The 27,844-nt window shown below is 42.0% G+C and overlaps 1 protein-coding gene across 3 annotated transcripts in view; it reads right to left on the bottom strand.

Moving 5' to 3' along the window:
• Nucleotides 1-3,498: 3,498 nt before the first annotated feature.
• Nucleotides 3,499-27,844, bottom strand: part of AGXT2 (alanine--glyoxylate aminotransferase 2) — a 42,002-nt gene continuing 17,656 nt past the window's right edge. For 2 of the 3 annotated variants that reach the window (XM_045440474.1, XM_045440494.1), the window contains 5 exons: nucleotides 27,570-27,702; nucleotides 25,444-25,535; nucleotides 23,291-23,440; nucleotides 11,855-11,953; nucleotides 3,499-3,932 (listed from right to left, as the gene is read on the bottom strand). In XM_045440474.1, the coding sequence (XP_045296430.1) occupies nucleotides 3,816-3,932; nucleotides 11,855-11,953; nucleotides 23,291-23,440; nucleotides 25,444-25,535; nucleotides 27,570-27,702 (591 nt within the window). In that variant the 3' untranslated portion in view covers nucleotides 3,499-3,815. Of the gene's footprint in view, nucleotides 3,933-8,526; nucleotides 8,799-11,854; nucleotides 11,954-23,290; nucleotides 23,441-25,443; nucleotides 25,536-27,569; nucleotides 27,703-27,844 lie in introns of those variants that run through there. The other variant, XM_045440485.1, reaches the window with a different exon arrangement.

Raw genomic sequence — 27,844 nt, 5'->3', positions numbered from 1 at the left:
CCCTTTTTGCTCCATTCCTCTGATGGCTTATACATCTTAAATCCCCACCTGCTCCTCAAGAAAGAGGACCTGGGATGCCCTGGTGGCTCAGTTGGTTAAAAGCCTGACTTCAGCTCAGGTTATGATCTCACGGTTCCTGAGTTTGAGCCCCAAATCAGGCTGTGCGCTGACAGTTTGGAGCCTGCTTGGGATTTTCTCTCTCTCACTCTTTCTCTGCCCCTCCCTCACTTGCATGTGCCCTCTCTCTCTCTCTGTCTCTCAATAAAAAAATAAACTTTAAAAAAAAAAAGAGGAGCAGTTTCTCTTGATTAATAAGCATTCAGATAGAGCCATGAAACTCTCATTATTAGGAAGCAAGACCCAGAACGCTGCTCCCTGGCAGAATTCCACAGCCGGCTTTTACTCTATAGTAATCCCTGGAGGTGAGAAAGTAACAGTGTACACAAGGTCCTATAGGACTCAGGAAGCCACAAGGAATGTGTTCTATGAATTTATCTGAACGACGATATCTCTCTAGCCCATTCCTTCCAGGAGAGGATGTTTTGGCATTGGCAGGGACCTGGGCTTGAGCATGAAACATTTTGTTTTGCTTGTTTGCTTTGTTTTGGATTTGTGTTTTATTGTTTCCTCTTCATGTTTTGCTAAATTCCCAAATGGTTATTATAAATTTATTTTCAGTGTTTTTCCCTTTTACTTTATTTTTAAAGAGAAGGAATATTGAAAATGAGAAGGCTTTGAAGAGGAACAAAGAAGTAAGTCTTGGCTTCTTTGTCTAAACTCCTTGACCCCATAATTTCCATTGACAATGAAGAGAGGAAGAACCTACCAGGTAGAGTGAACTATAGGAGCAAAGAACTGATGCGCATAGCATGGAAAGAACAGAAGTAAAGTGCATAAAGGTGGTCGGGGGACAAATTATGAAGGCCTTTTAATGTCATAATAGTTGGAGTTTGGACTTTGTTCCATGGACAATAAGGAACCCTCAAAGTCTTCAAGAGGTGAAAGATGTGAACATATTTATCCTTTAAGTAAGTAACTCTGGTGTCACTATAGAGAATGGATTGGGAAGGAGTCCAGAATACCAGTTAGGAGGTAGTTTAAGTAGTTTAGAGGAGATAATGATGATGGCCCAAATTAAGGTAGTTTTGGCTGAAGTGGACATATTGAAAAAGCTGTTGGAGAATGTATTCACTAAACTCAGTCATATGAAGGGGAAAAAAAAATTACTTGGTGGAAAGTAATGCCCTGAATTGTGAGCCCTACAGGGTTTCACTGGAGGAGAGATATTCAATGTATTTTATGCCTGATATATTTTAAGCGTCCTTGTGACATCTGAATGAAGATCCAGACAGCTAGAATCTTTGGGCTGGGGCTCAGAAAAAAGGTTGACACTAAGGATGAATATTTTTGGAAGTCATCAGCATAGTCAGGACAGGTGAAATTCCTGAAGCAGATGAGGTACTCGGAGGAAGAGAGTATAGCATGGAAGAAGAGATGGCCCGGGATAGAACCTTGAAGTTGAGGAGTTGCCAGGAAAGAGACTGAGAAGGAGCCATCAGAGACAGAAGGACCACACTGCAGAAGCCAAGGAAAATCCTATTCAAAAAGGAGCAGTTGTGAGGTGCTTGGCTGGCTCGGTCGCTAGAACATATGACTTTTGATCTCAGTGTTGTGAGTTCAAGCCCCACATTGGGTGTGGAGCCTACTTACAAAAATAAATAAATAAAAGAGCAGTTGTTTAGGAAGAACATTGAAAGGAAACGTTACGTTTTGGTCATAAGGAAGTCACTGATGGCCTTTTGAGAGGCAGTTTCCAAGGAATGAGAGGCAGGAGTGAGATCCTAGTTGTTGAGACATGGCCAGGAGGCAAGGAAGCATAACAGAAGCACAAAAACTGCTCTTGGGAGATATTGTAGTAAAAGAAAGAAGAGAAATGTAGCTTGAAGGGAAGAATTTCATAGTTCATGGGTTTATAAAGTGCTTTTAATTCATTAGCTTACTTGATCCACAACACAACTCAGGAGGTAGGAAGGGCAAGTATTGATATGCCTGGGAACAAAATGAGGTTCAAAAAGTGGTTAGAAGGCTCACCCAAGGTCATCTAGAATAAGTAAGTGGTGGAAGAACTGAGTTTAGAATTCAGATCATTTGGCTCTCAATTCAATGACCTTTCCACTTTTCAAAACAGAGCATTTCTAAAACGTTTGCTCTGTTTGGAAATTGGATACAGGAAGGAATTGAACTCCTTGTTAAAGAGGTTTTGATCTTATCCAGGAAACAATGGGGAGCAACTGGAAGTTTCTGTGCAAGGGGATGCCATGTTTAAATCAATAACCAAGGGAGACAAATTTGGCAGCGAGGTATAGGATGTGTTAGCGGAACAGATACCTCAGGGGGTAGGTTACTAGAACATGGCATCCAACTGGACACAGCTCAGATAAACATCTATGCATGCTGAGAAAGTTATTTCCTTTCAGTTCTGCAGATCCTCTCCTGTTTGTGTTAAGGAAAGGATATCAGTTTGCCAGCAGTTTTTGACAGCCCTCAAATACTCTTGAATCTCCCTTTTGAACAAAGAGAGAACAAGCCTCAGACTGAGAACATCTGCAAGCAATTGCATTTTGCTAAAACTGAATTACATTGCTTTGTGTTCATTCTATTTGTAGGATTATTTTCCAGTTATGACAAGTAGTACTGATTTCTCATTTGTTCTTACTATAGAAAGGTTACTATCAGTTCTAAGTCAGGTGTTTTACACATATGGAGGAAAAACATGATGAATGTGCATTTTCTAATGACTAAAGTTTGGAAAATTCTGGTCTTGGAGACTATTGCAATAGGAGTAACAAGGGTTTAGTTCAGGGTGAGGGGATGGAAGTGGAAATTGAGAAGACGGCTCTGATAAATATTTTAATGGAGTTAAAAATGAAGGGGATGGCTATCTTCCTAGGATATCTTCTGCATCATTTCTTGGGATGCTTATGGCTACAATAATAGAAAGCTTAAATCAAAAATGTTTGTGCAATACAAAGAATTTATTATCTCATATAGCAAGAAGGTCCAAGGTAAGAATCTAGGTTTGGCTAAGTCAGTGGCTCATTGACATTACTAAAAGCTCAGCTTCTTTCTCTTAAACAATTTTTTTTAATGTTTATTTTTTTGAGAGAGAGAGAGAGAGAGAGAGAGAGAGCATGAGCAAGGGAGGGGCAGAGAGAGGGCAACACAGAATTTGAAGCAGGCTCCAGGCTCTGAGCTGTCAGCACAGAGCCCGATGTGGGGCTTGAACCCATGGACTGTGAGATCATGACCTGAGCCAATGTTGGCGCCCCTAGACTCGGCTTGTTTCTACCTTCCAACCCTAGCAAAGAAGTTTTGTCTTCATGGCCTGAAAATGGCTGACATGATTTGAGCAGTTCCATCATGACATAAGATGCCCAGTTCAAGAAGACATGTCTTCTGATGATGAAGAATGAAGGATAAAGAAACCTTTACCTGAAGTCATGTCCATCAAAATACTTTTCTTCAGGATTTATTGTCCCCAAATACGTCAGATGTCATGCATAAACCAACTGCTGGCAAAATGAAATTAAATTACCATTACTAACCTAAACTAATTAAGATTCATTCTTTGAGCTAGGGATAGAGATCTCTTCCTGAAGGACAGATTTCTGTAGATAATAGAGGCTTTGGTAACAAATGTGGTTGGTAGTCAGTCAACCATGTCTTGGACAACATATACTAATTATATAATAGAATTCCTCAAATTAACCCTTGAACATAAGTGGGAAGTTCTTGAAGCTTATGGTTTTTTATCTTTAAGAATTTTGTTGAGCTCTTCTCTCCATGTGTTGGATTAAGGCAGACCGAAATACTTCCACTGCAAAATGAACATCTGGTTTAGTGATGCACATCGAGGGCGCGATGCGGAAGGTCTGGGGAGACAAAGGAAAATAGAGCAGCAGATCATCCTAGAATCAAATATAACTCTGAGAAAATGCATCAAGCTAAGAATCTAAAACCTTATTTTTATGACATTTCTTGCGTTTCCCTCCTGGGTTGGTCTCCGTCCTTCCCAATGCCATACCCAAGCCATTCATCTTTTAGTCTCATAAAAATTCTGGTACCATCTGGCTCTGCCCCTCTTCCTTTTTTTTGTCATCTGCTCACCTCCTGGTTTTTCTACCTCCTTCACTGAGGTCTTAGGCACCGATCTACACTCCATTTCTGCAGGCACTGAGGGTGACCTCCATGTCCCGGATACAGCCCTACAAACTAGCATCTCAGTTTCTTGATGGCCACAACTCCCAGAAACTTCATCTCTGCATCGGTTCCCACCCAAGGCCAGTGCTGCGAGCTTCCTCTTTGCCAGGGATAACGCAATTTCTGACTCCCATGACATCTACCCTTTTCACGAAAACTTCAGTCTCCTTAATCCTCCATAGCTTTAGGTCTTTGCCCCATTCAGTGTCTTCCCTTTTCCTGCCCAGCCAGTGTCGTTGATTGTTGGAACTACTTTCTCACTTGCCCCCTCATTTCGTGTGCACCCCACCCTCTGCTGCACCCACACACACAGGCTCCAACCTTGGTCAAAGCTGTGATTGAACCACACGGCTCCAACATGGCAGACAGGAAGTGTTGGAGAAAACCTTACTGCTGGGGAGACTGACACCATTAGATTGTCAGTCTCCAACTTCTGCTGGTCCAGAAATTTCTCTGGTCTTCTATCAGCTTCCTTCCCCATTCTAAACCTTTATCATCTTTCTCAATTTTCTCCAACTCCTACGCCTCTCACTCTGTTTCATAGACAACCTTGCCTCATGCTTCTCAGAAGCTGTCAGGAAAGATCTTTCTATAAACTTGTTTGCTCCCACATCCATTCTTCCATCCCCGCCTGAAGGTGAACAGAACTAGGTGTCTTTACTATTTAACTCCAAAATTTCTGCCTGTGTCCTTGGCCCTGGATACTCCTGATGAAGGAGCAAAAGGCAAGCTGAGGGAAAGGCACAAACTAACACCCTGTAACCCTCTCTCCTCAGGTGGGATATATGTGTAATTTCTCACGCACTCCTGGCTGCCCAAGAACAAAGGAAAGGGAAAACATGGTCAACTGATAGAGATCAGTTAACTGATGATAGTCTCGTCAGTCTGCAACCTTCTTAATGACTTAAAAGAAAAACGGCAATCTCCAGAAGCCTATAGACTCAATTTCCTGGAGCCTTAACATCACCCTCCCCTCCACAGGATAGAAATTCTTTTTTTTTTCTTTTTAATGTTTTAACTTTATTTTTGAGAGAGTGCAGGCAGGGAAAGGGCAGAGAGAAAGGGACAGAGGATCTAAAGTGGGCTCTGAACTGAAACAACAACAACAAAAACCCGAAAAACCTCTTTCTGAGCTTTTCATTTTATTTATTTATTTATTTTTCTTTCTGAGCTTTTTAAACAAACTTCCCCAAGATTTAAATTGTAAAGGAAGTCTTTTTGCCCAATTAGGCTTACTTTATTTGTTGTGTTAATTTGCTGATTTACGTATTTGGTGTGATATTAATATCTTTAAGATCATAAAACTAAACTGGGTAAGAATTTCCAGAACTAACTAAAAGTTGCATTCAAACTGAGTAGGAATTAGTAACATGGAACTAAATGAAATGAAGAAGATGGTGATTGATAGGTTTTGTGACTCTGGTTTGAAACATTGCTGGTTCTCTAACGTTTGCTCTTCCAGATTAAGGAAAATTTCTCTTAAGATATCCATGAAATACAGAAGAGTGATAAAGTATTCCTTTGTAAACAAATTGAAGCATTTAACTTTTCTTTCTACCTGAATCCTCTGAAATTCAATAAGTCTCAGTGAGTATTCTTTCTTCCGTGGCAAAATCACAGTTATTTGCATTAAATCCAATAAGCATCTGTTCTCCTTGTAACAGGACACCACTGGATACATTGGCCATTTTATCCAGACTTTGACTGGAATGTCATGTTTGAGAGACATGCATAGACTCAGCTATGACCAGACAGCTTTAAGGAACCAAGGTTGACTTTATGAAACAAGGAGCCATAAATCCCCTTGAAATGTTGGCCTGATACTTTGCTTACAGCAGTCTCACCAGGTGAGTAAAGAAGGTCACTTCCTGGCAGGTGCAGGAACCTCAGGATATTTGGGGACCTCGAGAAGAGGAATATGCCCACCTCTGCAGATACTGCAGTCCTGTCTGATGGCCTGTATTTGTCTTGGCTTCTGCCTAGAGGGGCTACTAAAAGTTCAGTCGAGATTCCTTACGAAAAGTTCCAGCAAAGCAAATTTTAAAAGATCTTTACGATCCATCACTGTACTTGCTGAGCTTGTGTATATCATTTTACAAACAAATTAGTCTTAATTTTGCTATCTATGAAAATGAGGGTAATTATAGAGAAAAATTATGTCTCAATAACACATCTCCGTAGATACTAAATTTTAACACTATTTATTGTAAACTAGACTAGATCCTGAATTCTTCTGGTTTCCTCACGTATTTGGCTATGGCTCTCCAACTAAGATTTCTAATCTTCTTCTATTGTCTTGACTTAAAGTCATTAAACACTAAAACTATCTTTTTCCTAAAAGCCCTAAGAACTGATGCTGGACAACTTGAGGTAAATTTCAAAGAAACTGCCACAATAGCTCACAGACAGACCATTTTCTTGCTTGTCATTCTCTGAGGATAATAACAAGACCCCATGGGCATAGGATTGTTTGAACAACTGGAAAATGGGATGGATTCCCCCAACAGTTGTATATGAAAGGCCTTTTTTCACTATAGACCTATAAGTAGATAAAGACCATAGTGCTTTATTAAATTAGTCTCTTGAAGCCAGGTTAATGAATAAAGCTCTAAATGCATACGCAAATCATATCTTCCCTAAACCTGATCTGACAGTAACGAGCAACTGACCCCATATAAACCCAGGGGACATGGTTTATTTAAAAGAGTGGAAATCTAATACAGCAGGAGACTTAAATCTGAAATGGGAAGGCCCCTACTGGATCGTGTTATGTACCCCCCCAGGGCCATACAACTAAAAGAACAATTCATGGGGTGCCTGGGTGGCTCAGTGGGTTAAGTGTGTGACCCTTGGATTTGGCTCAGGTCACAATCCCACAGTTCATGGGTTCCAGCCCTACATCAGGTTCCATGTGAGGACGCTTCAAGCCTACATCTAAACATCTCACTGGCAGCGCTCGGGACTTTGACACTGGGCTTGTATTTGCTCCAACAATTAACCTATATTTTTCTTTTGTTTCTATAAAATGCACCTGTTATTAATTACCTGATTGCTTACTAAACAAAACAGAGACTATATATGATGGCTAACATGAACTGTTACACAATTAAAGCCTTAAATGACTCTCAAAATAGCATTACATTATTACACACTGAAATAACCCAAATGCATAAAACAGTTCTACGAAACAGAATGGCATTAGATGCTCTAACTGCTGCACAAGGGGGAGCTCATGCTCTCATAGCTACAGAAAGCTCTGTATACATTCCAGATTGTCACAAAAATATTTCTGGGTTTCTAACTGACATGAATACTCAAATTAGCATTTTAAATGATCCCTCTCTTGCCTTTCATGATTGGTTATACTCCTGGACGGGAAGAGGATTTTTGTCCACTACCAAAGGACTCTTATTTGTGCTTTTTGTTATTTAATTAGGTTTTGCTATTTTCTCCCATGTCTCCCTTCTTGGTGCCAAGACTCCATCGCTACAATATCTTCAAGCCAGCAGATGATCCTTTCTACTCAAGGAGGTTCATGTATGTTGCCCATGTTGGATTCAGCTGCCTCTGTCCTTCATAACTTTCCTATACATTCTCTGACCAATGTTGACCTGTAGATAGAAATGTCTCTATGCTCCCACTCAGCAGGAAGAAGTTACAGAAGATAAGACCTTCCGCCTTCAACAACCGTAAAGATTTAAGGGTCAGAATTGTTCAGGGGGAAATGCTGAGGGAGCAAAAGTCAAGCTGAGGGCAAAGCACAATGGGTGACTTTCCTCAGGCACTCCTGACTGGGCAAGAACAAAAGAACAGGAAAACCAAGTGGTTAACTGATAGATATCACAGTCTGGCAGCACGTGAGTCTCCCTCAGTCTGCAACTGTCTTAATGATTTACAAGGAAAAAAGCAAACTCTGGAAGCCTATACACTCAATTCCCTGGAGCCCTAACATCACCTCCTCTCCACAGGATAGAAAATCTTACACAACCCCAGTGCAGCCCATGGGTCCTTTCCCTGTGCTTTAATAAAACCACCCGTTTCGCACTGAAGATGATGGGGTTTTGGGTGATGGTGGGGTTTGGAGCTGACGGCCAAGAAAGTTGGGGGAAGTAAAGTCAAGAGGAAGTTTCTTAAAGGGATTTTCCATATGCTAAAGGCTCATAGATTTCTGGAAGCCTAGCCATTGTCAAGTTAAGGTTGTTTTTCCTCCTGCAAAGCATTAAGACAGTGTGGGGGGGGGTTCTGGACTTTAGGGTATTGATAAGATTGCCCCCCTTTTTTGTAATTGTACTAAAATATTAGTACTGATGGAGACCCTATCATTTTAACCATTTGTTTTCTGTCCTTTCCTTTGTTCTCTGGCAGCCAGGAGCTCTTGAGGAATATTACACGTACCCCACCTGCAGGATGGGATTGAGGGGTGGGGGTGGGGTGTGTGCTAGCTTGTGCTTTTCCTTTAGCTTGCCTTATGCTCCCGCATCAACAATGTCTCAAGCATCCTGTTCTCTTAAATCTCCAATTTCTCAATCCTCCTCAGCCTATAAACAAGCAGACGTAAAGCTCTGCTAACACAAATTCAAACCACACCAGATACAAATCTGTCGACCCCCCCCCCCCCCACTTCTAGCTACCATACGAATGCTATTGTCTCTTTTCATCCAAACTTACTAAAAAGACTGGTTAATGCTTATTGGCCACTATTTTTCACTCTGCCCTCCATCCCAACCCACTAGAGTCTGGCCTCTGCCTTTATCAACCTTCTGACAGCACTCCAGCCAGAGCTGATGGGGTTTTGAAGTGTTGGTGGGGGTCTGGAGCTGACAGCCAAGAAACAATCCTTGCAATGTCTTCGGTGCAAAAAAGGTGATTTTATTAAAGCACGGGGACAGGACCGTGGGCAGAAAGAGCTGCGCTGGGCTTGTGAGGAGTGACTGGTTACATACTATGGACTTGGGGGAGGTAAAGGCAAAAAAAGGAGGTTTCCAAGAAGACTTTCATATGCTAAAGAGGACTCTGAAGATGCCAGGGGCCTTGCTATTGTCAAGCTAAGGTTGTTTTTCCTTCTAGCAAATCATTAGCATTAAGACGTTAAGGAGTTCCCGGAGAATACTCTGTATTTGCCTCAAATATTTGTCAGGGGGCTGCAGGTCATAAGGAAATTTGATTTTATCTACCATTTCCTTCTTGCTTTCATCCCCCACCTCGCTATGGAGGGGAGGGTCATGTGATATGGGAAACAAAGGCAGAAGAAAATGGCAGATAAAATTAAATTTCCTTATAACCTGCAGCCCACTGACAAATACTTGAGGCAGGCAGAGTAAAAGGTCTCTCCAGGAAGGCCCTCCTGTCTTAAGGCAGCATGTTCAAAGCTGCACTCATTCTTGCCACCTTAAAACCACAACTCCACTACGGGTGAGCTCAAGCAGCACCATTAGCCACCCCCCCACCCCCCCACCCCACCCCCCGCCCTCCGACTCAAGGCCCCCAGGCTTGCCCCCTTGGGTTCTTCTCTTCAGAGCAAAGATTCAGAAATCAGACCGCCTGAGTCTGGATCCTGGTTCTGCCACTCACTGGCTGTGTGACTGGGGTAATTTATCTGACCTCTCTGTGCTTCTTTTGCTTCATCTGTCACATTAGAATAATAATAGTATTTCTTTCATAGGCTGGTTGAGAGCATTCGCTGTGTCAATGCAAAGTGTTTTCAAGAGTGACAAGCATTAAGGCTTTGTGTTATTACCATTCACTGCCTCCCTTCTGCTTCAATCACACTAGTGCCCTCGTAGCTCTTTGCCCTCTGTAATGTTTCTATACATGCTTTGAGTGTTTATCTCATTGTGTAACGCAGGCTCAGCTTAGCTAGAAAGTCTGGGCTGGGAGTCCCTTCTCTTTCCTCCTGTAATACCCCTTTCTATAGCTGTCCATGAGCTTGCTACATTGTATTGTAATTTGCTCTTTCTATGTCTTTCTCTCCTGCCAGCTCCAGTGACTGGATTTTATTTATCATTATAACTTTCGTATCCAGCGTAGCAACTGCTGTCTAGCACTTAATTGTTTTCCATATAACTAAGAAATAACTAAGTAGGTAAACAGTTGTTTCATGTTGATAAGTTACAGGTCTTGGGATTTTTAATCATTAAATTGCTCTGATCTGTACAGAAAAATATTTGTGACCAGGTCAAGGAAAAAAAACGTATCAAGACTCTCCCAGCAAAAGTGCTCATTCTGGTTTTGCTTGATGGCCTCTTTTGGGGGGTTATTTCTTAACAGGCTTCAGGGGAAGTTGAGGAAAACTTATAGACACAAAAGAACACAGTGATGTCCCCTTGAACAAAGGTAGAGAGTGTCAAGGGTCAAGAGCACAGGTAGAAGATCTAAATCTGAACAGGAGAGACTCCTCATTCCCCGAATCTTCCAGAAAGGAAGTAAACAATGGATGTGGGCTGGGGCGCCTGGGTGGCTCAGTCGGTTGAGCTTCCGACTTGTGCTCAGGTCATGATCTAATGGTTCATGGGTTCGAGTCCCACTCAGACAGCTCAGAGCCTGCAGCCTGCTTTGGATTCTGTGTTTCCCTCTCTCTCTGCCCCTCCCCTGCTCTCTCTCACACACACACACACACACACACACACTCTCTCTCTCTCTCAAAAATAAATAAAAAATTTAAAAAATGGAGGTGGGGACAGATGAGTTTACAAAGAGACCTTCTTTAAGAGTTTCCATTTTCTCAGAGAAGTAGGAGGCAAGAGTGTTCACTGAACTAGAGAGAGAAGTAGAAATGGAGTAGGGAAACTGGGAAGAATGATCGACGTTGAAAATGGGAAAGAAAGAAGACAAAGGACAAAAACAAATTAAGGGAGGAGCAAGAGCTACCCTAAATCTTAAATTTCTGTCCTGGAACCACGTCAGGGGGAGGGCCCCGCTGGTATAGGAGATTTGGGAGAGGGCTCCAGTGACAGCAGCAGAGCATGCCCACAGGGCAGGGTCACACCAGGGGCCCACACCTGACTGGGGCTGTACTTGGCCTTTCCAGGAAGCAAGCAGGGAGAGCTGGTCTCTGCGTCTCCAGCCTCAGGGTGAAGGGCACTGCGAGTGACAGGTTCTGGGTTCTCATTAGGGACCCAACCAGTGTGGTCCCTCGCCTGTCCAGCAGGGTCACCTGGGCCAGCACGTTCAGGTTGCTCCTGGGCACAGTGGCCACTATGTCCCAGCAGGTTTAGGGTCCTCAAAGTCAGAGCCCAAGGCTGGGGTAAGAAGGACTAGCATTGCTTTTACAGGATTAGAACCAATTCGTACAGGAGACAAACTAGTTATTGGATGATTGTGATGACTCTACTGTGACCTATACTGGAAATCCTCTGCTTTGCGGGTGCATCTTTTTGTGCCTTGTGAGACCCTCCTCGGAGAGCTGCCATAATGAAACCTCTTGGACACAGCGCCCTCTAGTGGTCTGAAGGCCTCCCTGCACTTTTCTCTTGAAAATACCTGAGCTTTGTGCCCAGAGGAAGTGGGGCCAGGTGGTGAAGCAAAGTGACCAGCACTGGGACATCAGGGAGACGCCTAACTAAAGGGGGTAGGTAAAGACCGGTCTTTCTCTTACCTGGGCAAAAATGCCACCTCTGCCAATTATAAGCCCCATGCGTTTGCAGTCCTCATGGATTTGATTTACTTCTTCCTGGGGAAGTGGTTGGCGACCCATCTGCAAACAAAAATATCTCCTATTTGGATTTGAATTGTTAAAGACATCATCTATCAGAGAGAGAGAAAAAAAAGCAACTCAAGCAATAAATATTAACTTTGATTCCAGTTCATCCCAAATCTCAAAAATAAAACTGAAGGTGAATGCAGATGGCCAGTGACTCTTGGGCTCTGCTAACGGTTATCCCGGGAGCTTGGTTCTTTCCTAGCCAAATTTGGAGGGGGCTTTATTCTCAACTCTCCACTTTGTTTTGCTCATGTAAAGGGCTCATTTCAAAGTCCAGGAGATGGCTCCAAAGTTATACCAGGGCAGGAACAATCCAGGCCTTCCCTGGGCCACAGCTTGGCCTGGGCAGCTGGGGTGGGAAGACTGTCTCATCTCCCTGGCTTGTGGAATTTGCTCTTTCTCCCCCAACACTTAATCCCCCAGGGTTAGGAAAGGTAAGCACTTCGGGGTGGGGGTGGGGGTGGGGGTGGGGGTGGGGGGCAAGAAGCTCTTTCAGGTTACCAGGCATCTGAAGTTGGTCTCTCCCTGGGGGCCCAGACAGGACAGTACCGCTTTGGTGGCACTGGGCTGGGGGCCGGTGCCCTTTCTATGTGTCTGTCTCCCGAGCCTGATTACAAATGCCTCCTGTTGACTTAGTCGTTTCAAGTCTGACTGTGTATCTGCCTGACCTGGAGGCCTTTTCAAACCGCAGACATTCGGGGCTCAGGCTCAGCCTATGGGATGAGGAGACTTGGGGCAGGCCTAGGCATCTGGATTTGTAAAATGCGCAGCAGGTGCCCACCCTGGGAATCACTGCTGTGATCCTGTCTTGGGTGCTGAGCACGGCCACCGCCGCGGGTCTCTCTTCTGAGGCATGGCTGTGGTGAGACATCAGCAGGGGTCTCGTTCTCTGGTTTCAGATGCATGAGACTTGATCCTGGCTCATGGACCAGCTCCTGCCATCCTTGTGAGGCAGAAGAGAGCTCCCTCCAGGCGTCCCAGCTTTGTGCTCCTCGGAGCTTCTTACCCACCCTGCCTCTAGAGTTCGGTACACATCCCCTCCCCGCACTGTCCCCCAAACCTTCATTCCTGCTTAGGTCTCAGTGTCCCAGCATAGAGTAAGGCCACACCTCCCGGAGATGCTCACATTTTTGCCTGACTCAAAGCTTTAAGATAAGGAAAATCATATTTAAACTTGCAGAGTGCTAGTAATGAGGACCTGGGATCAGGGACAAGGCCAGGATCTTCTCATTGATCCTGAAATGTCATCACGCACTCCTGCCTGTCGCTGATGTTCTCATCTAGTAGACAAGGAAGACTAAAATATGACAAAATAATTGAGGTAAACTGTGAGAGCCATAAAGTGGGCAGACGTGGTGTGGGAATAATGAGAGGTCAGAGGGTGCTCAGCACCCTCTGGAAAGGTTTCCTGAGGGGAAGCTGGACTGGTGGGGCCTTGGTGGCTAGTGAGGATCTGGATAGGTGACATTTAGCCTCTGGACTGGGCCAGCCCCCTCCCTGCTCCCTTGCCCATTTTCTCATCCCCTGGCCTCAGCTGCTATGACTGAGCATCTTGTATGCATGCCGCAGAGAAAAGCAGGGCTGGAAACTCTGCGGCAAAGCCCAGGACAGCCTGCCCAGGCCCCATGCTCAAGCCTATGATCCCAGCTGCTTGATAACCAAGTGGGAATGTTAGTAACGGACCTCTCGTTGGGTGTGGAATGTAGCTTCATGTTTATCTTTGTTGCTGTTGTTGTTAATCAGCATTTAAGTAATTATAAAAGTAATCCATGGTTATGGAGAATAAAGCCTTATACCAGAATGGAAGTACATAAAGGAAAAATGGAGCTTCCACTCCCCCAATCGTCCTCCTAGGCTCACCTCCTGTTGATAATTTCATGTGAACCAGACTCTTTTTCTCTCTGCACAAATACATCCCTATGCATATTAAAAAAAAAAAAGAAGTCATACTTTATAATGTCTTTCAATTTGCTTTTTACAATTTACAATATATCATGGACATCTTTCCATGTCATCTTATTTGGACCTCGGCTTAAAGGTTACCTAGTATTTCAGTTCTTTGGTAGAGTAATTTGTTTCATCATCTAACATTCTACAGTTATGTCATTTCCATTTTTTTTATGATTGTAAACAGTCCTGCGAACAACCCTGCTTGTCTATATCTTCACACACTTCCGTGAATATTTGTTCAGGACATATTTCTAGGTGAGGAATAGCCAGCTCAAAAGGCATATTTACAATCTTGATAGATTTTTAGGGGCAGGACTTAAGATGGCAGAGATGTAGGGGGACCTGGGCTTCCTGCTTCCCTCAGACACAGCTGTGTTGAGGTCAGAACACTTGGAATACCCAGGAATACAGTCTGAGGAGTGACAGAAACATCTCCCCAGGTGGACGGAGACAGCTTGGCGGGGCAGAGGTGCACGTATGTGGATTGGAAGAGATAAAACAGGTGGGGTAGGAATGGAGAGGAGGTGACCCCTTCTGTGGAGTGACAAAAGGGAGAGAAAGAGAAGCTGTGGATTGTGGTTTTGTGGTTTTGTTAGGACGAGAGAAAAACCTTTCCACACCATGGACCGGGGAATAAGAAATACAGAGGGAGCCTTCTCTGTATTACTCTACTTTGCAAACCGCCATAGGAGCTGAAGATCAGAGTTTTCAGGGGTGCCTGACTTTCTCTGGACCAGAGCCACCACCACGTGTGTGGGCCCGGGGCGGGGAGGGGAATAGCAAACTCGGAGTGCCCAGGGAGAGAGCAGTCCCTTCCCTTGAGTACTTTGGGACTGGAGACCATTTGTCAGATGGGCAGAGTGGCACTACCCCAGAAACAGGTCCTCGTGCAGCAGGATCCTTTAAAACATTGGGTTTTCAATCCCAGCCGAGTGCCTGGGAGGTGCTGTAGATTGTGGAGCAAGGCCAGCCCCTGCCTGCACAATTCTGTGAGGGCTGCCTGAACGACGTGGCTTGAGACACCTGGTCCGGGGAGAAGAGACTGGGGTGTTGCCGTCTTTCTCCCCATCACCAACACGGGGGGCTTCAGGGAACAGGACAGCGGCCCTCAGTGGAGGTGGGACCTGCTTACATGAAACCCCACCCCTCCGTGCCTGGTAACCACTTATCTACTAGAGCAGGACTGGTGCTGACCAAACCAGACGGCCTCTCCTCCAGACCAGCACAGCTACTGGTTCCAGGCACCAACAGACAATTGTCCTGTGATTTTGCATGTTAGTCTGTTTTTTTCCTCTTTTCTTTTCTTTCCTTCTCTTCTCTTTTCCCTTCTTTTTCTTTCTACACTCCTCTTTTTTTTTCTTTCCTCCCATTGGAATCAGGCTCATAATTTCTGATTTGATTTTTGGCCAATTCTTAATATCTACCTATCTTTTTCCTTCTTTCTTTCTTTCTTTCATTGTTTCTTTCTCTGTTCTGGTTTTTTGTTTAATCAGGCATTTTTACTCTATTATTATTACACTTTTCTGTGTGTCCTTCTTTATTTTCCTCTCTCTCTCTCTCTCTCTCTCTCTCTGGGTCAAACTTTATAGTTTCTTTGATTCTCTGGTCTTTTTCTCTCCCTTTCATTTCTCTCTTTGTGATGGGATAAAGTCCCCCCTCCCCTTTCTTTTTTTCCAGGGTTATTTCAACGAACAAAGCAAAAAACACATGATGGAAGATGCAAACAATCCACCATCACAAGCAGTGGGATAGAGCAGCCCAAGTCACAACAAGAAAGTGCATGCAAAACACTCCAAAAACACTTCCTAAAGTGCCAGACCTTGGACAATATATGACCCCTTTTTAATATAGTAGTACTCACAGATGCAGGATGTATAACAAGCTATTAAAACATGTAAAATACAGAAACCTAGCCAAAATCTTGAAATGGAAGAATTCTCCTCAAAAAAAAATTCCAGGAAGAAATGACAACCAGAGAATTGCTCAAAACAGATATAAGCGATGTATCTGAACAAGAATTCAGAATAACAGTCATAGGACTAGTAGCTGGGCTTGAATAAAGCATAGAAGATGGCAAAGAATCTATTGCTGCATAGATCAAAGACCTAATGAAATAGTCATGATGGATTAAGAAATGTTGTAAACAAGTTGAAAAATAAAGTAGACACAGTGACAGCAAGGATGGAAGAAGCAGAGGAGAGAATAGGTGAAATAGAAGATAAAATTATGTAAAATGATGAAGCTGAAAAACAGAGGGAAAATGAATTACTGGGTCCCAAGGAGAGAATTAGAGACCTAATGATTCAATGAAAAAATAATATCCCTATCACAGGAGTTCCAGAAGAAGAAGAAAGAGAGAAAGGGGCAGAAGGTTTATTTGAACAAATTATAGATGAGCTCTCCCCTAATTTGGAAAGGAAAGAGACATTCAAGTTGAAAAGGAACAGAGAACTCCTTTCAAAATCAACAAAACAGGTCAACTTCATGACATATTATTGTGAAACTGGCAAAATACAAAGATAAAGAGAGAATTTTGAAAGCAGCTAGGGACAAACAGGCCTTAACTTACAAGGGTCACAGTTTCTTAACCTACAAAGGTAGTCACATAAGGGTAGTAGCATACCTGTCCACTGAACTTGACAGGCCAGAAAAGAGTGGTAGGAAATGTTCAATGTGCTGAATAGGAAAAACATGCAGCCAAGGATCCTTTATCCAGCAAGGCTGTCATTCAGAATGGAAGGAGAGATAAAGACTATCCCAGACAAACAAGAACTAAGCCAGCCCTGCAGGAGATCCTAAGGGGGATTCTGTGAGTGGAAAGCATCAAAGACCATAAAGGACCAGAGACATCACCACAAACAAAAAATCTACAGATAACACAATGACACTAAATCTATATCTTTCAATAATCACTCTGAATTTAAATGGACTAAACGCCCCAATCAAAAGGCATAGGTATCAGAATGGATAAAGAAAGAAGACCCATCCATAGGCTGCTTACAAGAGACTAATTTTAGACATGAGGACATCTGCAGATTGAAAGTGAGCAGATGGAGACCATCTATCATGCTACTGGATGTCAAAAGAAAGCTGCAGTAGCCATACTTATATCAGACAAATTAGATTTTAAAATAAATACTGTAACAAGAGATGAAGAAAGGCATGATATCATAATTAAGGGGTCTATCCATCAAGAGGAGCTAACAATTATAAATATTTATGCCCCCAATGTGGAAGTATCCAAATATATAAAACAATCACAAACATAAATACATAATTAGATATAATACCATGATTGTAGGTGACTTTAATACTTCACTTACAACAATGGACAAATCATCTAGGCAGAAAATCAATAAGGAAACAATAGCTCTGAATGACACATTGGACCAAATGGTTTTAACACATATATTCAGAACTCATCCAAAAGGATCAGAATATACATTATTCTCGAGTGCACATGGAACATCCTCCAAAATAGATCACATACTAGGCCTCAACAAAAAAGGATTGAGATCATACCATGCATATATTCATATCACAACTCTATGAAACTTGAAGTCAACCACAAGAAAAAATGTGGAAAGCCCCCAAATACATGGAGCTTAAATAAAATCCTACAAAGAATGAGTGGATCAACCAGAAAATTAAAGAAGAAATTTAAAAATATGTGGAAGCCAATGAAAATGAAAACATGACCATCCAAATCCTTTGGGATGCAGCAAAGGCAGTCTTAAGAAGAAAATACATTGCAATCCAGGGCTATCTTAAGAAGAAAGAAAAGTATAAAATACAGAACTTAACCTCACACCTAAAGGAACTAGAAAGCCAGCAGCAAAGAAAGTCCAAAGGGCAGAAGAAGAAGAGAAATAACAAAGATTAGAGCTGAAATAAACTATATAGAATCTGAAAAGACAGAAGAGATCAATGAATCTAAGAGCTGGTTTTTTGGAAGAATAAACAAAATTTATAAACCCCTAACCAGAGGTCACAACAAGAAAAGAAAGAAAGAGGACCCAAGTAGATAAAAGCACGAATGAAAGAGTAAAGATCACAACCAACACCACAGAAATACAAACAATTATTAGAGAATACTATGAAAAACTATATGCCAACAAACTGGACAATCTGGAAGAAATGGACAAACTCCTAGACACCCACACACTACCAAAACTTTAAACAGGGAAGAAATAGAAAATTTGAACAGACCTATAATCAGTGAATAAATTAAATTAGTTATCAAAAATCTCCCAACAAATAGGAATCCTGGGCCAGATGGCTTCCCAGGGGAATTCTATGAGCCATTTAAAGCAGAGTTAATACCTATTTCCCTCAAGTTGTTGCAAAAAAATAGAAATGGAAGGAAAACTTCCAGACTCATTCTATGAAACCAGCATTACCTTGATTCCCAAACCAGACACATACCCCACTAAAAAAGGAGAAGTACAGACTAATATCCCTGATGAACATGGACACAAAAATTCTCAACAAGGTACTGGAAAATCAAATTCAACAGTATATTAAAAGAATTATTCACCATGATCAAGTGGGATCCATTCCTGAGCTCCAGGGCCGGCTCAATATTTGCAAATCAATCCATGTGATACATCACATTAATAGAAGAAAACATAAAAATGATATGATCTTGTAAATAGATGCAGAAAAAGCGTTTTGGAAAATACAGCATCCTTTCTTAATAAAAGCCCTCAAGAAAGTCGGGTTAGAAGGAACATACATTCGGGGCGCCTGGGTGGCGCAGTCGGTTAAGTGTCCGACTTCAGCCAGGTCACGATCTCGCGGTCCGGGAGTTCGAGCCCCGCGTCAGGCTCTGGGCTGATGGCTCAGAGCCTGGAGCCTGTTTCCGATTCTGTGTCTCCCTCTCTCTCTGCCCCTACCCCGTTCATGCTCTGTCTCTCTCTGTCCCAAAAATAAAATAAACATTGAAAAAAAAAAAAAAAAAAAAAAAAGAAGGAACATACATTAACATCACAAAAGCCATATATCAAAAGCTCACAACTAATATCATCCTCAATGGGGAAAAACTGAGAGCTATCCCCCTGAGGTTGGGAACACAACAGGGATGTCCACTCTTACCACTGTTGTTTAACATAGAGTTGGAAGTTCTAGCCTCACCAATCATATAACAAAATGAAATAAAAGGCATCCAAATTGCAAAGAAGAAGTTAATTTTCTTTACAGATGGCATACTTTACATGGAAAACCTGCAAACCTCCACCAAAAAACTGCTAGTACTGATACATGAATTCAGCAAAGCTGCAGGATATAAAATCAATTTACAGAAATTGGTTGCATTTCTATACACCAATAATGAAACAACAGAAAGTGGTATGAAGGAATCAATCCCATTTACAATTGTACCAAAAACCATAAGATACCTACCTAGGAATATACCTAACCAAAGAGGTGAAAGATGTGTTTGTTGAAAACCATAAAAAGCTTATGAAAGAAATTGAAGAAGACACAAAGAAATGGAAACATATTTCATGCTCATGGATTGGAAGATCAAATATTGTTAAAATGTCGATACTACCCAAAGAAATCTACAAATTCAATGCAATCCCAATCAAAATAGCACCAGCATTCCTCACAGAGCTAGAACAAACAATCCTAAAATTTATATGGAAACAGAAAAGACCCTAAACCAAAGTAATGTTGAAAAAAAAAACCCCAAAGCTGGAGACATCACAATCCCGGACTTTAGCCTGTATTACAAAGCTGTAATCATCAAGACAGTAAATTATTGGCACAAAAAGAGACACATAGACCAATGGAATAGAATAGAGAATCCAGAAATGGACCATAAATATATGGCCAACTAAACTCTGACAAAGCAGGAAAGAGTATCCAGTGGAAGAAAGATAGTCTCTTCAGTAATGGTGCTGGGAGAAATGGACAGCGACATACAGAAAAATAAAACTGGATCACTTGCTTACACCATAGACAAAAATAAATTCAAAATGGATGAAAGACCTAAATGTGAGACAGGAAACCATCAAAATCCTACAGGAGAAAACAGGGAACAATCTCTTTGACTTCAGTTGCAGCAACTTACTTGACATGTCTCTAGAGGCATGTGAAATAAAAGCAAAAATGAACTATTGGGACCTCATCAGGATAAAAAGCTTCTGCACAGCAAAGCAAACAACAAAACTGAAAGGCAACCAACGGAGTGGGAGAAGATATTTGCAAATGACACATTGGGTATCAAAAATCAATAAAGAACTTACCAAACTCAACACCCGAAAAACAAATCCAGTGAAGAAATGGGCAGAAGACATGAACAGACATTTTTCCAAAGAACATACCCAGATAGCTAACAGACACATGAAAATATGCTCAACACTGCTCATCATGAGGGAAATACAAATCAAAACCACATTGAGATACCACCTCACACCAGTCAGAGTGGCTAAAATTAACAACTAAGGAAACAAAAGATGTTGGCAAAGATGTAGAGAAAGGGGAACCCTCTTGCATTGTTAGTAGGAATTAAAACTGGGCAGCCACTCTGGAAAACAGTGTGGAGGTTCCTCAAAATATTAAAAATAGAACTACCCCACGACCTAGCAATAGTACTACTAGAAATTTATCCAAAGGATAAAGGAGTGCTGATTTGTAGAGGCACATGTACCCCAGTGTTTATAGCAGCGCTATCAACAATAGCCAAATTATGGGAAGAGCCCAAATATCCATCAACTGATGAATGGATAAAGAAGAGGTGGTAAATGTATAAATGGAACACTACTGGCAGTGAAAAAGAGTGAAATCTTGTCATTTGCAACAACATGGGTGGAACTGGAGGGTATTATACTAAGTGAAATAAGTCATTCAGAGAAAGACAGATATCATATGATTCACTCATATGTGGAATTTGAGAAAGTCTTAACAGAAGACTATAAGGGAACAGAAGGAAAGGTAAGTAACAAACAGGGAGGGAGGCAAACCATAAAAGACTCTTAAATACAGAGAACAAACTGAAGGTTGATGTGGTGGGGGAGGAGGTTGGAGGGTTGGAGAAAATGGGTGATGAGCATTGAGGAAGGCACTTCTTGGGATGAGTACTGGGTGATGTATGTAAGTGATGAATCATGGAAATCTACTCCTGAAGCCAAGACTACATTGTATGTTGGCTAACTTGTGTGTGTGTGTGTGTGTGTATATATATATATATATATATGTGTGTGTGTGTGTGTGTGTGTGTGTGTATTATATATATGTGTATATACATATTATATATATATATATGTATATATATATATATATATATTTATAATGCTGATTGACACAAATTTCTGTCTAAAGGGCTCTACTAATTTATGTCCTCACCAACAGGAAATGGGGTTTTAGTTTTGGTGAACAGTGGACAGTGTTAAGGCAAGTTCTGAGCTACTTAATTACATGAATATAGTCTGAAGTGTTGCAGGACCAGAACTCACTCAATAAACACTTTGAAAATACTTATCATCCACATGATTCCTGGACTCAAAAGTGTATAACTTAGGAAAAGAAGGTATTTCTACATGAAAACCAAATCAACAAATACATGGTTTGAAAGATCTTTTCAAATGAGATTTTTAGGCAGTGGATGCTACAGGGATTCTCTGAGGCCTGGAGCCCCTGTCTAGGGGAGAATCAAAGGCAAGCGTTAGGGAAGAGGTGTGATGAAGAACTGGATCTTGAATAAGGCTAAGATTTCCATAGGTAGATATAGAGAGGAGAGTCTTGCAGTCCATGCTCGGAGAACAGTTTGGGTGATGTTGGATGTAGGGAAGTGAATGGCATTGAGCAGGCGTTGAATGGAACTAAGGAATGGACTAGCTGGGATGTAAATCTGGGTGGTCTGCCTTCAGAGTCCATGCTTAAAACTACCAAGTGGCAGAGGAAGAGAAAAATAACTCATTCAACAGATAGTATTGTATAGCCTATTTTATTCTTTCCATAATAGAGTTTGCACATTTTTCCATGTCACACATATATCACTATTGTGGGATGGATGTACCATAATTTAGCTTGGACTGTATCAATGGCCATTTAGGAGGATTCCTATGTTTTACAATGACAAGTGAAGTCCTGATGAACTTTTTTGTTCATGAGTCTCTGAGCACACAGAAGCTAGATTTGGAACAGTGGGAAAGAGAAGAACCCTTCCCCTCTTGTTGGGTTTTCCTCTGTGGAGTCTGGACTTTGGAGCATAGATAGCTTTGAGCGGAGTCCTGGGTTGGGGCCTGGGATGGATTCCCCTGAGCCTTAACACAGACCTTGACTGGGACACAAGTGAAGATAAGGATGCTGTGACCTGGGAGCCAGAGGGCCGAGTCTCATTTTACTCTCTTTTTGCTGTTGTCTTCCCTTAGTTTTAAAATCTTGTTTAAACATTCCAGCTTTGTATTGGCCCCACTGTGTGGCATTAATGGAAGAGTCTTATATCCATGGTCTGGTGTAAGCCCTAAAATAATTGAGCATCAACCATCCTAAACTAGGATGCTGTGTTAAGACCAAATAGCAAGAAGCCACTTAGGAGAAGGCTAGAAAAGGGGTTAGTCTGACTCTTCAGCTTGGTGCTAAGATTCTTTCCCTGTTGCTTGCCTCAGTGGGTCTAGACTTTGTGTTTATGGAGGGGAGGGACTTGGGTTGTAGGGGAAGCAACGGAGACACAGGGAAGTATTTGAGAAACATGGTCAAGAAAGGATCAACAGGACTTGGCACTAGAAACAAGGGAGAGAAGGAGTCCCAGGCTATTTTCTGGCATGGAGGCTAGAGAACTGGGAGAAGAGTGGAGGGTGAGAAACAGAAACAGTGAACTTGGAGGAATAACTGGTTTTGGGGAAAATGCTAAGTACAGTTGTTGCTATATTGAGTTTGAGGTCACAGTGGGAATGTCATCGGAAAGTCACACCCTGCCTGGTTACTTGGGAGATTGAAAAATATTCACAAACAGACAAACACAAAACCTTATAGATCCTTAACATCCTCACCCCAAACCAGCACCACAACCTACTCCTGGCCTTCTCCTTTACTTCCATGAACTCTCCGGGTCACCTGCCCCTCCCCAGATAGCTTCCTCCCTTCCCCATATGTCTAATTCTAAATATTCAGTCATCACCAATGCTCTCTGCCTACTCTGGCAGGAAAAATATCAGCTCCCTGTTCCAAATGCCCTCCCTCACTCCCCTAGAACTGTTGATGACGTGCTAGCATATTGTACTCCCTACTTATCTCTGATGGGCTTTGCTGAGCGTCCCTGGCCTTGTGTGTTCTCTCCCTGAGAATGAATGAAGTGACCTTGTAGTGACCATGCTTCCGACTTTAACTCTTGCTGTCCCCAAGAAGTCACAGAGAGCACAGAAGATCAAAACCTACCTTATCCTTCACCATTTCTATTCCTATCATGAGGCCTTTGCCTCGGACATCTCCGACAATCTCAAATTCATCCCGCAGCTCAGCAAGCTTCTGTAGCATGTAGGTGCCAACTTCTTGACTGTTTTCCTGTAGATTTTCTTCTTTAATCACCTGTTTAGAGAAAAGTCCCAAGTGGCCTTGCATTAAAAAAAAAAAAAAGTTTTAAATTGACTGAGAAACACAGAACAGTAGATGTGCATGACTTTCTTTATGGAAACTTGACCACACAAATGGAACCCAAAGTCTAGTGTGACCATGCCATGTACTACAAAAAGATTTGCTGTAAGGTGCAAAAGAGTCTTGGTATGGGGAATACTTTCCCCAAACCCTTCTCATCTTCAGGGGTGGTTAAAAACTTACGAAAGAATAGGGGTGCCTGGGTGGCTCAGTCTTGAGGGTCTGACTCTTGATTTCGGCTCAGGTCAAAGTTCTGGGGTCATGGGATCAAGTCCCACATTGGGCTTTACACTGAGTGTGGAGCCTGCTTAAGATTCTCTCTCTCTGTTTTTGTCTCTCTCTCTTTCTCTCCCTGTCACTTTGAGTTCTTCTTGCACTCTCTCAATTAAACGATTTTTTTTTAATTTTATAAATTTAGGAAAGATAAAAGACATTTCTCAATGCAGTGTATAACACAGATTCCATAATCCTGAGGCTCATTATTGCCAGGCTTCGCTGAGAACTGGGATACAGTGATTAAGAAGACAAACTCTCTGAGGAAAGATATGTCACAGGTTCTTGCCCCACTGGGAGTTTACTGACCTTTGCTTCGTCAGCCCTCAGTCAGACACAGGCTGTCATTACCCAATTGTCCTGCCACAGGGCCTAGGCCTCGTGAGCTGAGGGGAGCTCTGTGAGGGCCCTGAAGATATAAAAATATTTTCACCTACTTCCACTCATGGCAGACCATGATTCTTGACTACCCACAATATACTACATCTAGATTTAGCTGATAATAATTGCATGAATCCATGACTCTCGATGTTTTTAACCTATTTGTTCACCTATACTCTCTCTACCTGGTCAAGGTGACACAACACTTTTAAAAAGTTGGCAATGTCTACAAAACGAAGTCAATGACACATTCCTGACTGCACTTTTTCATTTTGTGATTTTATCATATTTGAAGATAATTTTTAATTAACAAGGGAAGCTTTTACTTACTTATTTTTATTTAAAAATACTTAAACAAAATAAAAATACTTAAAAATTTTTTGAATAGGTGAATCATGTGCCTAGTTCAAAAATCAGTAGAGGGGCGCCTGGGTGGCTCAGTCGGTTAAGCGGCCGACTTCGGCTCAGGTCATGATCTCACGGTCCATGAGTTCGAGCCCCATGTCCGGCTCTGTGCTGACTGCTCAGAGCCTGGAGCCTGTTTTAGATTCTGTGTCTCCCTCTCTGTCTCTCTGCCCCTTCCCCACTTGCACTTGTCTCTCTGTCTCTCTCTGAAAAATAAACATTAAAAAAATTTAAAAAAATCAGTAGAATAATTCTCATTGACCCCTGTCCCCCAGCCACCAAATTTCTCTACCCACAAACAACTATTGTTACCCATTTCTTGGACATTCTTCCAGTAATACCTGACACTTTCTTAAACAAGTGCTGTTGTGCATATCAGCAAGGGCACTTAACAGATAAGATACCAGGGAAAATCAATGGAGTAGGGCTGAACAACAGCTAAATTATGTAGTTTGTCCCATAAAACTCAGTTTCTTGTTAGTCTTTCAGCTGATAACTGTACAAAAAAAGGAAGGAAGAATATATAAAGGAAAGGACCAAAATTAACCTGAAGTCAAAGATGGCAGTTGGTAACTATCCATCAAATACCAGAAATATAAAAAGGAAATGTCAGTGTTACCAGCTAGCTAGCTTTTCGTATATTTCCTAGGCGTGTGAGATGTATTATGTATTAGTTTGTATCTAATACTTCAAGCATCCCAAATAGATCTTAAAAAGGGGGTGAAGGGGCAGAATAAAAACTGGAAATCTAAATTTGTGGAGTGTTAATGAACTCTTCACGTTAATAATGGGATGTCATAGAGTTTGGATAATGTGTCTCTGGTGCTGAAGTAGTCATTTTGTGAAATGAGAGGAATGACGTGGCTGCTGGAACATACCTCAAGCACGGCTGATCCAATGGCACAGGCCATGGGGCTCCCTCCAAAGGTGTTGAAATGATACATGCATTTAGCCAGAGACTTGGCTATCTCTAGAGGGGGAGAATGAAAAGTGGACAAAGAGTGACACATTCCTATCTATAATCTCCCACCACATCACGTGAATTATATTTACTATCATGTCATGTTAATAATATGTTTCATGGCATCGAATCCAATTCATTCTTCGTTCACCATATAGTGGATGTTATGAATGGAATTATGTGTGTGTCCTTGCCCCCCCCCCTCCCCCCGACTCCTCTTCCTATGTGAAAGCCCTACTCCCATTGTGAATGTATTTGGAGATAGGGCCTTTAGGGAAGTAATCAAGGTTAAATGAAATCATAAGGGTGGGGCCCTCATAATACTGGCGTCTTTCTAAGAAGAAAAAGTGACACCAGAGTGCTCTCTCTCTCTCTCATGTTCTCTCTCTCTCTGAGGAAAAGGACTTGCAAGTACACAGCAAGAAGTTGGCCATCTGCAAGAGAGATTTCACCAGAAGCCAACTTTGCTGGCACCTTAATCTTGGACTTGAGCTTCCATAACTGTGAGAAAATAAATATCTGCTGTTTAATTCCCTCAGCGTGTGGTGTTTTGTTATGGTAGCCCCAGATGACCAATCCACTTACTCTGTGGATAAGGAAAAATTGCTTATTTACTGAATTAGAAGTGTGATAACAAAATCTTTAATGTGTTGTGTGAATTCAAAAGTACTTTAACACTTGATTTATGGGAATTTACATGGGACCTTCACTTGGTAACCCTCTTTTCTGTATTATACTCTTGGTTTCAATCTTTAAAAAACCTCGCATCGAGGTTTCAGTAACATAATTCCTGGATTGTTTCAGGGTGAGCATATATTTGGGTCATTACATTTCCCTTTCTGCATCCACATTTTAGTACCTAGAACAGGGAGAAACTTAGCATGTCTGACTCCATGTTGTTTCTATTCCCCTTGCTGCTGTAACCTGTATCTTAGAAATTTCTGCTTCACGCTGCCAGTAGGCATGTTAATCATAGAAGGAATTTTGCTTATAGCTGAGATTTGCAAAGACTCCTTTTTTGTTTTTTCACTGGAAACCTACATCACTTGAGGAGATAAGGAAGTGCAGACAGAAATGACTATGCTATGTTCAAGATTTACAGGAATGGCATGATTCCTGTAGGCAAAGATAAAATGACCAAAGACAAAGAGTTATAAGACCTCTTCAGATGTCTATAGGCATCAGTCACCTTTGTCTTCCCCTTTTGCTAACAAACAAGAAGTTTGAACATTGACCCGAGGGGAGAAGTTTCTTTAGGATGATAAGCCACCATCCTCTCAGTTTGTTGGTTTTTCTGACCCCAACATCTGGCCACTCAAATGATTGGTTTATCAGGCAGCGAGCATACCAACTTGGACTCAGCATCATACCTTTATTCATTCAATAAAACAGCGAGATATCACAGGGTACTTAATTATCCTTTAGTATCGCTGAAGCGGATACTACTGGTGGAAAAACGGAACAATTTAAAGATCTTTAACAATAAACAATTCATAAAAACCATTTTCTGTAAAACCTCACCAACACTGAAAATATGGCTCATTCTTATGTTCGCTTTATAGAATATTCTGGCTAAGTGAGATCGTACTGCATTTGTCTGTTTTGTTGATGAGACGTAAACAGAAACCTGTCACTCTGGACCTTGTGTTTATAACATATTGGCGTAGTTAGGCCAAGTAAGAGTCTCCTTCAGAATAAGACTCCTCTGGAAATTTCACAGTTAGCTCCAGGTTGGTTAAAAAGGATCTCTTGTGTGGGATTTGTTTTTGTGGTACGGTTGCCGATACCTTGTCAGTGTGTGAGAACCTTGTGCTTCATTGTGGGGGTAGGAGAATTCATCTTCCCTACAGCAAGAGCACAAAGGGCTGGCATTCTTCCATCTCTTCCACAGTCTGACAGGCTGTTTCTCATGATCATTGCTAGGGAAATGCATGTGTAGTTCCCATCGCTGTCTTCAACCCACAGAAATTCCCAACCCCGTGTTTTCTGCCGTCACGGTTACAGGAAACCCAGAAGCAAATGCAGCCTGCCCATAGGCTCTACCTGGAGTTGTCACAACTGCTGCCATGGGAAAGCCATTTCCAATCCCTTTAGCCATGGTGACAATATCCGGCAGGATGTCGTGGGTTTGGAAGCCCCAGAAGTGAGAGCCCAGCCTTCCAAATCCCGTCTGCACCTGATGGAAACAGATTGAAAATCATTTGAAACGTTTCAAGTAATGCTGGCTTTTCTGACTCTGATCTTTTCCCTTTCCTCCGCTTCTTCTTAAGTATCATCATTGCCGGCCATCATCTTCACCATCTTTGTACAAACATGGA

Source organism: Leopardus geoffroyi, chromosome A1 (assembly GCF_018350155.1).
Source record: "Leopardus geoffroyi isolate Oge1 chromosome A1, O.geoffroyi_Oge1_pat1.0, whole genome shotgun sequence".
NCBI lineage: Eukaryota > Metazoa > Chordata > Mammalia > Carnivora > Felidae > Leopardus > Leopardus geoffroyi.
The sequence above is the reverse complement of the archived record's forward strand: the minus strand, read 5'-3'. Positions and strand labels throughout refer to the sequence as shown.